The sequence below is a fragment of the Corvus hawaiiensis genome, chromosome 8 (assembly GCF_020740725.1).
Source record: "Corvus hawaiiensis isolate bCorHaw1 chromosome 8, bCorHaw1.pri.cur, whole genome shotgun sequence".
In the NCBI taxonomy this organism is placed as follows: Eukaryota; Metazoa; Chordata; class Aves; order Passeriformes; family Corvidae; genus Corvus; species Corvus hawaiiensis.
Window position 1 is genome coordinate 8,395,052 of NC_063220.1, and position 15,926 is coordinate 8,410,977.

At 47.1% G+C, this 15,926-nt stretch overlaps 1 protein-coding gene across 5 annotated transcripts in view; it reads left to right on the forward strand.

Annotated features, from left to right (window-relative positions):
• AFAP1L2 (actin filament associated protein 1 like 2) overlaps positions 1-15,926 on the forward strand; it is a 66,085-nt gene that overhangs the window by 29,598 nt on the left and 20,561 nt on the right. For all 5 annotated transcript variants that reach the window (XM_048311114.1, XM_048311112.1, XM_048311113.1 and 2 more), the window contains exons 2-4: positions 10,708-10,836; positions 11,364-11,441; positions 14,467-14,558. In XM_048311114.1, the coding sequence (XP_048167071.1) occupies positions 10,708-10,836; positions 11,364-11,441; positions 14,467-14,558 (299 nt within the window). The remainder of the gene's footprint in view (positions 1-10,707; positions 10,837-11,363; positions 11,442-14,466; positions 14,559-15,926) is intronic.

Consider the following 15,926-nt stretch of genomic DNA (forward strand, 5'->3'; position numbering starts at 1 on the left):
AAAGCTCCACGGGAGCTGAATTTGCTGGAAAGGCTTGAACTCATTCATCAGCAGTTCCTTGTCACAAATTTTCTGCTGAAATGGTAAATGAAAATAATGATCTAACTTTTAATCTGTGATAGGATTAGTGATACCTTTGGCATATTTATGTAATGGGTTTCAGAGGTTTAATTCAGAGTATTGTTCCCAGTCTGGATAACTGGCTCTCATTCATGAAAACAAAGTGCAAGACAGACAAAGTAAGATAATCTTTTTTATCCGGTAAATGGTTGTTTTTCTGGTTTAAGAGCTGTCTTTCATTTCCCATGCCTCACAGTCAGGATAGAAAGGGAGAAGTTTTCCAATTCACATGGAAAAAAAAGAAATACCGGTCTTTGTCCTGGTTTTCCACTGCATCAGCCCCCCCTGGGCTACTGCCAGGCCCTGCTGGGGAGGGTGGCAGAGGTGCCATGGGGTTGTCTTGTCCTGAGCCTCCTGTTCCCCCAGGGCATCTCTGTGAGCCTGACTTTGCTGCTGCTCAGAGATGAGCTCAAGCTCAGGGTGCAAGTGATAAATCAAGGTTTATTTCTCGGTCTTTGCAGAATTTTGGGTGCTTTACCTTATGCAGTAAAGCATCCATGGGCAGTGGGGCAGGGCTGTCACTGTGAGTCAAGCCAGGAGCCGTCCATTCGGTCGCTGCAGATGTTGTTTATCTCAGTAGGTTCATGTCCGCCGTGGCTTCTCTGATCCTTGCTCCATGAGTCAGATCACGCCGTGTGGGGCCTGGATCTGTAGGCAGACAAATGGGAGCTCGTGTGTCTCCTCCTGCCACTTGTGGTGTGCAGCTCCAGCAATGCCACCTGTGTTTTAGCAGGACACGTTTCTGTCACGTGGATGGACCTGTGCTGGAAGATTAATGTGTGTGCAGCCATGGCATAAATTGGGTGGCCTGGGAGAGGTTCTCTTCTGAGCATCTTCCCCATGAGGGACACTTGTTTTTCCCAAGGCCACCAATACTTGTTTTTATGAGTATTGGACAAAGAAGCTCCACTAAGAAAATACATTTGGGAGTTTCTTGGCAACATGAATTAGTAACAGAGATGACAAATGGCACCAAAGACTTGAATCCCATTTGAAACCTGTTGAGTGATGAAAGCCATGTTTGGGGTGTGAAGCAGGGCAGAGCCTCTCTTTCTCTGGGCATCACTGCAGCATTAGGACAAGACTGGTGTTTCCTCACAGGGCACATGTGTCTTGAAGCAGCTCATGTGGTGCCCAGCTGCCTTGGTAATCCATAGCAAACAGGGGAGCTGCCTGCTCCTGGGAGGCTGCTCTGCCCCCCTGACTTCAGGGAAATGTCATTTTGGAGGTGTGGGAGAGGAATAAAGGTGGCATTGCTTGAATAGGAGAGTGAGGAATGTCCTCAGGTCACCTGGCAGCAGTGCCTTCCCCTCACATGTGGGAGAGTGGTGGGTTGGTGGTGGCCTCCTTTGGTGGCAGATGTTGGATGGCTGTTGGGAGGTACTCAGTGAGCAGTGGTGACTCATGGCAGGAGAGGGTTTGTAATTTGACCTTTTTGTAATATTCTTAAAGTTTCTATGCTTCTTAACCCTAAACTGAAGTGTAGTGAATGCTGTGCTTTGAATCTTGTTAGTAAGCAGTGTGAACTTTGGTCCTTAGTGATGTCTACAGATGGAGGAATTTTGGGATGAAATTCTTTTGGGAGGGGTGGGAGGAGGATGTATATTGGGGTTGGGGTTTTTAGCACATTTCTCTGCTGATGATTAGACACTGGGTTTCCAGAGGGAAAAAAATCTCTGGTTTGCACATTGCTGCATCAACACTGCTCAGTGCCTCAGCTGCATGATCCTCCCTCCTGGTGTTCAGGCTTCCAAATTACCTTGAGGAGGGTGGATAAGGACTGCATGCAGTGTCTGGACAAGGGATTGAGCAAGATTATTAAGAAAAAAATCTAGCAATCCATAATGATGCTGCAGGCTCTGCCAGCCTACCCTGATACACTCAGGACACTTTAAAAACCTGATCTCTCCCTGCATTAGTGCAATAGCCTGGTGTGGTCATTCTGCTTTTCAGCTGTGGGCACAGAGGCGCAGCCCTGGCTCTTGTGGGCGGCGTGGCTCGAAAAGCCCTTTCTGCGGAGGAAACAGCAAGGAAGACTGGGGACTCCAGGGCTGTGTGTCTGTCTTTCTCTCTGACCCCAGAGCTCTTGCTTTTGCTTTCTCAAACATAATTGCTTTCCCCTTCTGCTATGTTCCTATTGTTCATTGGAGAAATGATGCCATTAAATCAACAGAGAATGATGGGAAAACGCTTTGATATGGGGCCTTAGGAGGGCGTGTGCATGTGTATGTGTGTGCTCGTCCTCTCTCAAAAAAATAACACAACCCTATGTGTATCTGGCAGCTTCCTTTAATTTGTGTCTTGCCTGCGAGAGAAAAATCCATCTCGAAATATATTTGGCAGTTAACCTCCTTTATTTGTATTGAAGTGGCACAAACTGCAGATGTTGTTCCAGGGCTGTCGTTCACCATCACTGTGGTAGTTAATCTCTCCAGGACCTTGCATTTTCTCACTCGCTGTTTTGGGAACGAGGTATCCCAGGCTTCCTTTTTCCATGGGAAAGAGAGCGTCCCGTGGCTGTGGGCTCAGCAGGCATTAGGGACTGTTGTGTGCCTCTGTTGTGCTGCTGCTCTGTAAAGTGGACAGGGGTGGAAACGTGACGTGCTTTCCTCTGGATGCAGCCATGCAGAGTGATGAGCAGGGATGATGCAAAGTCTGCCGCTGCATTTTGACTACAACCATGCTCCAGGAGCCTTAGCAAAGACTTTAGCTGAGGTCCAGGGAGCGTGTTGCCCCATTCATGGAGCAAAGACTGCATTAAGGCAGAGGAGAGCAAGGCTGTGCTGAGCAGGCAGCTGTGGGATGCCTTCTTGCATAGGTTCCAGCAGTAGAGCCCTGTGTGTTTGTGGCATTTGGTTGAGGGTTTTTGCGTGTTTCTTTTCCTTGAAGGCAGCTGTTCTATTTGATCAGCCACCTCTTAGTAGCCCCTTCCTGGGTACAGCTGTGCATTACATTAGACAGCAAACAGCAGATGTGCTTCAAGTTGCAGGTCAGATGGCCACCAACCCCCCCAGTGAAGTCAGCCTCATAGAGTGATGGAGAGGAAAGCAACACTTCACAAGGCAAGAAAACCGCAAACCAACCAACCACCAATCTTAGCTGGAAACTGAAGGAGTAAGGGGGAAAAGCAGCAGGAAAGACTATGGGGACAGAAGGGAATCAGTGGTGGCAGCTTCAGAGGAAATGATGTCTCTGCCACGCCACTGTGGGATTCAATCTTGGGCTTGGCAACAGATGTGATTTCTGCTTTGTACAAATTGTTGGGATTGTTTTCCTCCCCATGGGGAAAGGAGCCCACCAGGCCCTGCTCTTGGAGGCATTTACCTTAAAAACAGTGTCATCTTTAATGTCCTGCCCTGCCTGACTTGGTCCAACTTTTTTAGCTGACAGGTATGTTGATTTGTACTGACATTACTTACCCTCTTGACTACTGCACTGATGTTTCTTTCATTGCTTCCCTGCTGTTTTCCTAGCTGGGATCTGCCCCAGGAGGAGTTGCTGTGTTACACAACTTGTCTGTGACCTGGTGCCCTGCCCAGTGAGGATGTGGCACTTCTCAGGGGGACAGTCTGATCCACCCCAGGTCCCAGCATGGTTTTCCATGGCCCTTTGTGATATGTTCCCACCTGCTGAGGTTAGGAGCATCACTAAGCACCTGAGCACAGACCTGCAGTTTGTAGCCTAGTACAGCTTTGGGGATCTTGTGACTTTGATGGGCAGTCTGCTAATGGGGCATGCTCCAAAGGGAAGAGGTGCCAGCATCTCTCGGTTGTCATCCAGCAAATTTGTTTGGCAGTGGGGGACCTCCAGTGACTCACCAGTTGCTCTGTCATGGAAAGGCTGAGACCCTTTGCAAAGAAAGACATCACTATGTTGCCCATGAAATGTCATACACACACCCTCCTTGCATGTCAGATGATCATTAAGGTCCCTTCTTCCAACCCGAACCTTTCTCTGTGTGATACAGTGAAGCAATATGGCACTAAAATGCAAGAGTGCTCAGTAAAATCTCCTTGTGACACGGTAAGTTTCATGTTTTGCTTCTCTTCTCTCTTCCTTTTTTTTTTTTTCTTAATTTTTCTTGGATGCTGTTTCCCACCTTCCAGTGGAGAGAAGAGGAGTCTGTTGTTTGCTCAGCTAACTGAAAAAAGCTTTGTGTGCATTTTCTGCTGCCGTTTTGTTAAAGTTCAGAGTTCCTGGGTTGGAGCTGCCACTTCTCAATACAAGTCTTGTTCAAACTTCCAGAGCAGCCCACGCAGAGCTGCTTGGGTTCATCTGTGCAGTTCACAGCCCACAGCCAGCCAAACACATTGTTTGCCTCTGTCCTTCCATGAATCATACTTTGCAACAAAGACCAGCCTAGTGCTCCCAACGAGAGTGTGAATCCAGGCAGTGCTGGATTTTAGGTACATCAATAGAACAGTCTGGGTGGGTTTTTTTTTCTTTCTTTCTTCCCTGTGAGCACTCATTGTGTCTAAAAATCAGACTGCTTTGTGATAGTGGTCATAACTGTCTGACACTTGTCTGGCTTATTAGGAAAACTCTGATAGGAGTTCTCCAGCTTTACAGTTTTCTTATTTTGCGAGATTTTAGCTTGTCTCAGGATTATGAATTTCGCCTTTTGTTTTGCTTAATCTAGCAGTGATTCTCCAATGAGAAAGTTCATTGTTTACCAGAAGCTTAGAGGGTTTTTGTGGGTTTTCCTTCCATAAACACAGCACTTCTCATTTTTCTGTGGGGAGATTTCTTTTTTCTACAAATATTTATATATTCATAATTATTTTTCTGTGGGTAAAAAAAATCCTTTCAACTGGACAACAGTGGGATGGGCTTTTTATTCACTTCCCATGAAAAGCAGGACGATGGAAGGCTGCCCAGTCATTACAGGTGCAAGTGTGAGAAGTAAAGCATTGTTTCTGATGGTTAAAACCAAGGTGGTAAACTTTAGTCTGCACTCGCCTGGGTTATTCTGCTCATCACCCTGGGTGAATGCTGGTGGGGTTTCAGTGTGATGGGGATGCTTCTCAGGGGAGCAGCTTTCCGGGATTCAACAGAGATGTTGCTTCTTCTCAGTGTATTTGGATGAACCATTTACCTCCTGTCCTTCCCTGTGCTGCATTGCCAAAGCCAGCAGCATCCAGAGATTGGCAGAGGAGCTGCAACCACTGCAGAGGGGCCGAAGCATTGCTGTTCCCTTTTCTTCACTGCTCCTCTGCATGACCCTGGAACCGGCAGGGTGAGGAGGGTTGGTTTGTCTGAGGATTTGTCTGATCAGCTTTGCTATTTTGGAAGGTGGCCCGGTGTAGGGGTCATCCAGCTGTTACAGCTGTCACCATCCACACATCTGCCTTTCCTCACAGCTGTGGAGAATGGCCTTCTCTAGCTGTAACCGTGGGTGACTTTTCCCTCTTGCAAAGCCCAACTGTTACTGTAAGACTCCAAATTAGCCAAGGAGGCCTGGGCTGGGTCCTCCTGCTCTTCTGACAGCACTTGCTATTCAGCAGCCTGAATGCTGCCTCTGTGCCTGCCTGTCCTCTCTGCACGCTCCTCAGCTGCCCTATTCATTTTATGCAGCGAAGGAAAAAAAGAAACCAGGGCTAGAAAGGAACTGCTTTCTGCCAAACCAACCCCTGGGGAATCCCAGTGCTGCCAGCAGGGCTGGTCAGTGGGAAATGGGGGCTGAAAGGCTGCCATGGGATGTAGTGCATGGAGGGAGGCAGTCTGGGGAGGCTGTGCCTGAGCAGGTACCTCAAGATATTCCTCAGGATCCCCTCTGCTCCTGGGGACTGGCTCCTTCATGAATTGCAATGCAGTTGTCAGTTCTACTATCTCTGGAATTTCCAAGGTTTTTGAAGCAAAAAGCTTGGCATGGCACAGGCTGCAGGTGCTTGAATGGAGCTGTTTGTCAGCTGCTTAGCCCAGCTCCTTCTAGGAAAGAAGGGTGAAGCCAAAAGTACCAAACCCAGAGTCTGCTTTGGGCAGGAGGGTGGAACATCTCCCAGCACTTTGGGATCTATTGATGGGGGGTTGGAAACAAAATCTGCAGGCTGGGACATGGGAAAGCTATTTTGTATTCCTGGTGTGCTGAAGAATATGCCCATATCCTTGGACAAATCACTTAATCTCCCAATGCCTTAGTTTCCTGTTAGCAAATGATACTCCTTATCTTTCACCTCTCATCTCAGCAGAGGAAAGAGTTTGTCTTTTAGTATATATCTCATTACAGTTCTTTGTCCGGTGGCTGGGGCCCCTCTACCTTGATGAAATAAGTAATTGAATTTAGATTAAATGGTCTAATACAATCCTGCCCGGTGGTTACTGAAACACTTGAATGAAAGTTCATTCAGAGCCTGTCTTTCCATTTCCTCATAAGGCCAAGACATGAAGTAATTAGATGTAGATGTAGGTTGTTATTGTAGCACAATGACAGAGATCAGTGGTTATTGGTAGGAATGGCTTCTATAATCTAGTTTAATGGTCATTTACCTTTCAGTGACCTTGGTGTCAGGCAAAATTGGCAGCTCTTTTGCAAGGAATGTGCTTCCTCAATGAAGGCTTTGCAAGCTGTTTGATTTTTGGCACTAGCTTCACATGAGCTGGGATAGACACTTCTGCAATGCAAGAGACTTTCAGCCTGCGAAGAAAGGCACAGACTCCTGCCAAAAGAAGCCCTTTTTAGCGCTGTCCTGCTGCCACTGAATTGCTGTTGGAACAGATCAGTCGTGTTTAAAGCGTCTCTTTGCTTATTGCTGCGACCAGAGTTGCAGCCTTCAAACTGAGAGAGCCTGTGGTGGTCAGGGGCAGCCCAGGAGTTTCTGTAAAAAGGGTTGCATTGTTTTGGAGTAAAAGAAGGCAGAACATATCTCATCATCCAGTTAAGTGCATGCAAGAAGAAAGAGCTGGTAATTCTGACTGTAACCCCCACCCTGAAAGTCCTTATTACACCAGTAAAGATGTGATATTTCTATATGCTTTAAATTACCGTCCTTTCAGTGATGATCATCCACTCACTGCAGATACAAATCAAGTTTCCCATTGACTGTGATGCTCCTATACCTCCTTCCATCGTGTGCTGAGAAATTCCTACAGGTTTTATCCAGTTACTGATGTCTGTTGCCATGGAGAAGAACATGATGTGAGCTGTGCTGTGATTTCTCATGGTGCCCCCAGGTCTGTGGCCATGCTTTATAGGGAGCTAGAGTAGGTCATATCATGGTGCTTGAGAGGACTGGATTTAGTGCAGGTATTCACAGTGACCTTGGCCAAGCCTCTTAATTCTTCTGACAATCTTAACCTTAGAGGCACTCCCCTGTTTTCTGTGAAGGGGACTGAATTTTTGTAAGATCTATGAAGGTCTTTATTTGAGGTGGTGCCAGAAATATGACTTGAGTCACAAAGAAGTGCTATGAGAGTTGAGAAGAGCGATGTAGCAGTAGAAGAAGGTTTTAAAAAATCATCTGCGAATTTCTCTGCCTTGGGACTTGGGTTTCTGTCTACTTCTGATCTCTCATCCTGCTGCTCACAGCCATATGATTTGCAAATACATTCCTTGCATCTGTAACTATTGCCCTGCAGATCAGGAATCATCTCTTTATGTGCTCTCATTTCTAAGCTGCCAAGATAGGGAGAGCAAAACCATGCAGCTTGCAGGGAGAACCATTTGTTTCAGGCTGCTTTGAAAAGCCACTCACCTGGTTTTACCATGAGCGTGTTCCATACATCACCACCACAGCATGAAAGGTCTTCAGCTGAGATCAAACAGTGACTTCCAGCACTCAAAATCCTGAGATGGCTTAGTGTACAAGGGCTCTCAATTGTTTTTAGTCCTATTGACCGGCTGGGACCTGCTGTGATAGTGGCTTGCACAGAGGATCTTATAGACCCTTGTCGTATGAATTCATTTTACTTCTCATGTTCCTCAGTCTCTGATGAGTATTGGCTTGTTCGCCCTCTGATAGGAGAGAATGAACAGTCAATGGAGTTTATTTTTTAGGTATCAGGTTTGGGTTGGGAATGTCCAGCTGAGATCAGAGAGATACTTACATAGAAGCAGATGGTTTATATGCTGCTTCTTGCAGAAGAAGAGCAAAATTAATCTCTCTTGAGTCCCTGAAGTCTGAATCCATTGAGGTCTGACAGAATCTTTCCACTGACCTCTGTGGCCCCAGGATCACATCCTAAATGAGCTGCTTTGAGTCACTGGAAGCCTGAGTTCAGCTTTGGTGGGCTGGAAAATGTAACCTACTATATGGGCTGTGCTATTCATAAGTGCTCAGCCCTGTGTGTCTGTTAGCTGTGGATGCCTGGGAGAAGAATAAAGTCATTTTCTGCAGTCTGGGGGTGGAGGAGGGAATGGGAATTGTATCCCCTTCCCTGCAGACCCACTGTTGTGACATCCATGTGGGCAGCTGCTGGGAGCTGACCTGCTTCTGAAGCTTCAGATTAAGGTTAGGTGTTCTCTCTCTCTTCTGATATCATCCCTGACACATAAATGTCCTGTCCAGCTGGCCTGACCAGCAGGACCTGACCTCAATTTGAATTTTTTGAAGTGGGCCACTGAAGCAGGTGAGTGTAGCAAGGCTGTGACTTACCCTGGGGTTTCCTTAAACTTGGAAGGAACAGGGTTTCTGGAGCTTGAGAGAAGCCAGTTGTGAGTAGGTATGACGCCATTCATTGCTTAATGGCATCCAGTATTATTATCAGCAAATGCTACCTGTTTTCTCACAGCTTATGGAAAAAAAAGCTGCTGTTTCTTGAAGTGATTCTTGTTTTCTCTGGGCAAAACAGCAGCTAGCAAAGACATTTGAATTAACACAGCATGATTCCCTACTGCTCCTAAATCAGACCAGATGAGAATTAATTTGGTGTAGAGGGTATAGAATGAAATGTCAATAACTACAGGTTGGTTGGTTCCTCTGGAGCTGTTATTGATTGATCTGGAGTCATTAGACTATTTTACAGTCAGTCTGGTGGAGATTAATTCAGTTTGAGAGCAGTAGCAAGTTTTTTCAATTAATGGCTAGCAACATAAACCTTTAATTATTTATCGATCTTCTAATATGTGCTTACTCCAGGACGGTTGCCTGGTGGCTAAAGATAGGTGAGTAAGAAGGTGATGGCTTTCTCCTGCCCTTAAACAAACGTTCTGACTTTAAATGTGGCAGCTCTTTAACTAGCAATGCTCAGATGCTTTGCATTTATGAAACCAGAACATTAACACTTTTCTAGTTCATGGGTGTGAACTGCGACTCGCAAGGGTTCCATGGGATCACCCAGTGTGGAAATGCTGTAAGCAAAGGGGACAGGAGCATTGCCCCGCTGGAGTTATCCCTAAATTCCCTGGTGGAGAGCTGAGGAGTCACTGCCTGGCTTGCAGGGCGGTTGGTGGTGGCAAACCCAAGTTTCACTGCCCATCTCTGCAGATCCTTAGCACCAGGGAGCGATGGAGACGGGTACCAGGGGAGCCTCCAGAGGGGAGCAACAGTCCCGGCTGGCTTTGGCACGTTTTTCCCACATACTGTCGTTCTTGCACAGTGCTTCCTCTCTACATAATACTCTGTTATTTCCTCCTCCTGCCCCTGCTGCTAATTAGCCCACGATAAACTTTGGTGTGAACAAAAGCAAGCAATTAAGCGTCTGTTGCTTCAGCGTGAGCCCTGTCAGAGCAGTGATTTGTTGGTGGCAGGGCTTTGCAGCACCTCCTCGGGAGGAAAACAAACCCATTAGCCTGGCTCAGCCGCTGGTGCCGGGGAGTGGCGTGTCCAAGGTGCTGGTTTTGGGTGTGCAGGGATGTCTTGGGTACAGCAGGGCTTCCTGAGGCTCTGAGAGATGCTGCTGAGTCTTTTGTCTTCAGTTTCATGTGATACAATGATGTCTGTGGTCACTGCCCAAGCAAGGTGGCTCGAGAAGTTACTGAATTGTGATTTATGTGTATGGAGCAGTGGGGATCTTTTTTCTTTTCTTTTTGGAATACACATATAAACTTTTTCAAATTAATACACACAGAGAAATAATAGTAGAATGAAGCATAGAATTGTTGAGTGGTTTGTGCTGGAGGGGACCTTAATGATCATCTAGTTCCGACACCCTTACTATGGGCAAGGACACCTCCCACTAGACCAGGTTGCCAGGGCCCCATCTCTCCCAAATAAGGAGAAGGCTTAGGAAGAGGAAGCAAAAGCAGGACCTTTGGTAGATCCCAAGCCAAATGAGGTTTGAATGATGTTTTCCAGGACTCAAGGTGCATGTATCAAGACCTTGCAAGCTGCTTTTGTGTAATCTCTGCCCTAATGCTCAAAATCTCTCCGGGTTTTGTTTGCTTGAGCAAAAAGTCCTAATGGAAGAAGAATAGGTATTTACATGGGATTTCACTGATGTGTGAACAGACTAAGGGAAGTTGGAAATTTTTTGGTTTGGGACCCCCTTTCTTTCCAAAGCTAGAGGCAGAGTTCAAGCTGGGAAATTAAATATGAACTGTTCCTGGGCAGAAAAAAGCCAAGAATCTTGGAAAGCATGGAATTAACATATGTCCTCTTTTGACACACCACCCAGCTGCTTTGCCAACAGTTGTCTCTGTTTCTGTTATAGCTCTCGAGCAACTGCTCACAGAACTTGAAGATTTTCTGAGGATACTGGACAAGGAGAACTTGAGCAGCACTGCTGTGGTGAAGAAGAGCTTCCTCTCTGACCTTCTGAAAGTCTACACCAAGTCCAGTGGTACAGATGAGGAAAACCAAGGATGGGGTGGTGGGCTGTCATGGGAATTGCTACATGGTCTTGGAGCAACATTTTCCTGGCGGCTGGTGGGAAGAGGAGGCATGAAAATTAGAAGGAGAAAATGAAACTGAGTTTATTTTTGCAGTGACCTCTAATTGTTTATGTAAAATTACTATAGTTATGTGTCCAGCTTTACAAGCAAAGGATTCCCAGGATTCCTGATCCTTTCTGTTTTCCTTATTAAACCTTAAGTTTATTTAATCCACTTTGTAAGATACACAGGATGTACTGTTTGGCCAAGTTAATGTTTAAGTAGAAGTTTTAACTTTCGGAATTTCCTGACTATAAAGCACTAATTTTTCTGCTTTTTATTACTACTTGGGGTTTTTCCTGCACATTGCCTCAACCAATGTGCTCTCCCCAAATGTGCTCAGCAGAGACACTTTTTACATCTGCCTTTGTGGAAAAACTTAGCAGCGTGAAAGCAACATTGTGGATTAAGAGTTCACTTTTCCCTTTGTTTGCAGGTGGCGATGAGGAGTATATTTATATGAACAAAGTGACAGTCCATAAACAGCAGGGCGACCAAGAGAAACAAGACAAAGGTAGGGAGCTGAAGATGAATGGTCTAATGGGGTGATGAAGGCACACGAGGTTAGAGCCTTGCTCTGGCAGCTCTGAGGGCTGAAGCAGCTGCTGGTGTGGAAGGGCATTTTCATAACATTCCCTTGGAAATAGTGGTCCTTGCCAACACTGCGAGGTTATTCCTGGAAGTAGCACTTTGGAGGTCGTTATTTTGGGATAAAAATGTTGCCTTCTAAGGCTTGAAGTTCCAGTGCCTGAAATATTTAAGGAAGGCTTCATGCTTTCTTTGGCCACAAAACAAATCACTTTTTGCATCTTTGAGACCTTGAAAGTGTATTTCTTGTTTGCTGTTTTGCTCTGCTCTGGCCCAGAGGGTCTGTGTTGTCAGAGCCTTGAGAGGAGAGTTCTCAGAGCTCAGCCCTTGCCATTTGCACAGGCAGAGCACCTTCACCTCTCAGGGATGTGGGAGTCCTGCAGAGTAAAAGCCAAGAAATTAAACCTAGATAAAATATTCATTTCCAAGTTAGATTTCCCAGGTTCTGAATTTGTAACACGGCAAAGAACATAATTGTCTAAAAATGTTCCTCCTCTTTGAAGTTCACCATGAAAGAGGTTCCTGATAATTGCATGGAGTGAGAGTATTAGTGAGACACATTTCTGTAATGCACACCTACTCAGGGGCTGATCCTACCCCAGAGTTTCCAGTCAAAAGGGATGAGACAGGGACTCATCAGTGCAGCCTGCTGCTGATGTGCTGGTCCTGCAATAGTTGGGATTGCTCCACTTCCACAGTTGTTTGTTTTGGTTTTGCTGCTTTGTGGTGGGGTTTTTTGTTTATTTGGTTTGATTTTTTTCTTTAAACTACCTGCAGCCAAACTTGGGCTAACTTCAAATGCCTCTGAAGACAGGATATCCTCCCAGATTACACATGCAGTCCCAGTGTGATCTCCAGACAGGGCCCTCTGGGTGATGCTGTAATGCTCTATAATAGGATCACACAGCCTCTCAGTAGCTCCCAGCAGCTGAGCAGCAACAGAAACATATCTTTATATAAGTTCTCATTTGGGTGGATAAAGGAAAGTTTGCACTGCTCCATCATGCTCAAACACAGGGAAGATTTCAGACAAATTATTTTTAGAGGTGGTTCTTTTATTTCAGACTTTTCCCTATCAAGGCCATGACCCTGCCCACTCAGTCACTCCCTGCGGGACATGGCACTTCTCTCTTTCTGTTTTCAACAACTTCCCTATTTCAAGTAAAACTGAGTTATTTGGAAGTGCTGAAGTCAGTGAGACACATGTATGGGATCTTAGCCACAGCTGCAGCTGGATGTAGAGCTCTGATCCTGCTCTGTAACTGGATGGAGAGGTACCTGCAGGTTCAGGTTTAGCAGATGGAGGGGGCCCAAGTGCCCACTGGTGTGGTATCAATCTTCCAGTGGTTGTGCAACTCCCTCTATCCCTTTTATCTACTGCAATTCCATGCCTGTAATGGGACTGGGGACCACACTTCTGTGGCTGAGGCCGACAAGACCTCTTGTGCTCTGCAGAGTTTCTTCTCCACAGCAGCTGTGCACAGTCATGTTCCAGCAGCACAGGGTGTAATGCTTTCCAAACTGATAGCACATCAGCTCCAGAAGTCCCCCCTCCAAACTTTAAAATATGCAATTTCTGCACAAAAATGTGTTTCCCTGCTCCATGTATCTACTTGCAATTTCATCAGTAAGGATTTAAGCAGAACAGACACTGCTTTTGAGATGCCTTTGTGTGGCACAGTAATTGAATTCCCTGCACTGGGTAATGAAGGCACCATCATTTTCTGGATCTCATTTACCTGAGAAACACAGCAAGTCTCTACCCTGTGGGTCCACGGGGCTCTTAAGTGAGCCAAATGCCTTCTCTCTCTGGAAGTCGGCACAAAGGGGCAGGAGTCTGGGAGGTGGGACTGATGTGAAGGGCTCCTGGTGTGGACACTCTGATCCTCTGAGCTCAAATACCAGGTGGCATTCACTTGTACAAGGAACATAGAGCACAGATAAGTAATAGTTAGTACAGATGTAAATTTTAGCAGGATTTTGGATGGTTTTTCTTTTTCCTTCCCTCTTCTAAACCCTCTTCAAACTGCAGGTTTTAGAGAGACATCTTTATCAGAGGACACCAGCAAAATGTTAGTGCTTGTCTAGGGAAAAATATTCCTTCCCTCCCACTCCAGTAAGGAAGCAGTCTGTGATTTGTGATGCTGGTGGGTGTAGCTGGAGAAGGAAGGGGTATGTCCATCATTGCACTATCTCAGAGGTCATGGGATTTGGGCACTTGTTTAAGGCCACCCAGGAGTTCTGTGGTAGGAGAAGAGGGACTGAACACAAGTTTTCTGAGCCTTCAATGTACCCTCCAGATACTGAATCACTCTGCTTTCAGCTGCTTGGAAAATCTGACTTTGCAGAGGCAGACACGGATTGCCTGGAGCAGTTCTGTCGTGTGCCCATACATGTGTTTGGCCTGGGCTGCTTCAAGAGCAGCCCTCCCTTGAGCAGTGATTACAGTGCTGATCATGGCTGGCTTTGATAAACCACTGTGCACTCAGCTAGGCAGCCACCTCTGCAGTTCGCCCTGGGAGGGCTGGTGTTAGATCCATTTTTTTGGAAAGGTAGCAGAGGAGCAGACAGTCACCAACCTGTCTGCTCGCAGCTGCAGGGATCAGAGCTAGCAAGGACTAAAGTGCCATGGGTTTCCAAATACTGTGTAGTGTCTGCCTGTGCTGCTTCTCAAGACCCTTTAAAGTCTCAGCAGTGGGTCTGGCCTTCACAGTTTTCCCTCCAGAAGGAAAAACATGCCCTAAAACCAGAGGTCAGTTCTTTTGCTGGGTCTCCTAGTGCCACATTCCTGGCTGTGGCCTGAAATGACATGGTGGCCCTGCAGCCCTGTCTGTAATTGTCACTCTGCTTCTCACTGAAATAGCATCTTGCTGCTGCAGCACAGCCCAGGGTAGCAAGTGCTCTGCTGGGAGGTGCCACATGTCATCTTTGTAATTGTTTCTGCCTTTCAGTGCTGGACCGGAAAAACTCCCTGACCAATGGAGACTCGGGACTGCATTTGTCACCTCCTCAGAAGAGCCTGCCAGACCTCCCCCCTCCAAAGGTAAGTTTTTCACACCCTTTGCTTTTTGCTGCCTCAGCCTGGGACTCTGAACCCCTTGAGGCTTCACTTTTGTCGTGTCCTGTGCAGCATGGCTGGGTGGAAAGACCTCTGCCTGTGTATGTTAGTGAGACAAAGAGTCCTGGTGAGCTTTATTTAAAAAATAATAAAACATTGAACTAGGGATTTGCAGCTGTATGTTTCATGTTTACAAAGGCTGTGGGTCAGTGTGTGGCTGGTGCAGGTGTTGCAGCTGGATGGTGGCCTGGGGTGGCTGGACACCCAGAGACTGCTGTGGTTCCCGAAGCTTGTGCACAGATGGAGCAGGAGCTGTGGGATTTCCCCGTGAGTGTGCAGGAGCACTGTGCAAATTGGGCTGTGCTCCCTGCCAGGGAGACCCACACCCACTGCATGGCACTCCAGGCTCAAGGAAGAAGTGAGGTTTTCCAAGAAACAGAGGTCGTGATGACTCTCAGCTGTTGCTTTGGAAATCTCTCCTGAGCTATGAATCAGCTGTGCCTGGGCTGCTGACATGATTTTAGGAAAGCCAGAAATCCTTCAGCTGCAGGATGGTGGGGTGGTCCCTGGGCAGTACCAGGACGTCCCTTGCTGGCAGAGCCTTTCTCAGTTTGGCCACTGCCAGAGGTTTGCTCACAGCTGGAGCACCTGGTGGTGTCTGTGCATTGGCTGCTGGTGTTGTTCTGGTTGTGCAGCCCACAGGTCTGTGAGGGGGAGTTGCTGGCACTGTAGATTTTTCTGCAGGGCAGCTATAAGTCAGTTAAACACCATCAGCTCTCAGTGAGATGTTGTCTCTGTGCCAGCAAGCCAGCCCAGCTGTCCTAGACACAGGTCATCCTCGAGACCTTGGATGTCGCTGTTCAGTAGTTGATGCAATGTGGGAATTGCTGTTAGCTGGGATTTCAGGATGTGAAAGGAAAGGAGGGCAGGGAGCATGCATGGGGAGGAGGAGGAGGAGGCATGGAGGAGGATGGGGTAGTGCATCCATCAACCACAAAGGAGGATCTGTTCCTTTCCCAGGAAGGAGGATGCAGGGTGAGGCCCCAGGACTTTTGCCCAGGGATCTGTGTAGCTCAGCTGGAGTTAGCTGGAGGAGCTGGGAAAACAAGGAGTAGGATGGGATGCAGCTGACAAACCCTCGGATGCAGCGTGATTGCCTGCTGGGAGCTGCTCCAGCCCCAGAGGGCTCTGCCCATGCAGATGGCTGGAGCTGGAGTGCCTGGGAGCAGCGGCCAGAGCAGGAATCTCTGTTTAGCCCTGTATTTCACGGTGGGCAGGAGGTGGAATGAAGGCACCACTGGGGAAGCAGCAGCCGGGTGTCCCCCGGGCATTTCTCTTGAGCTTGGTGCAGCC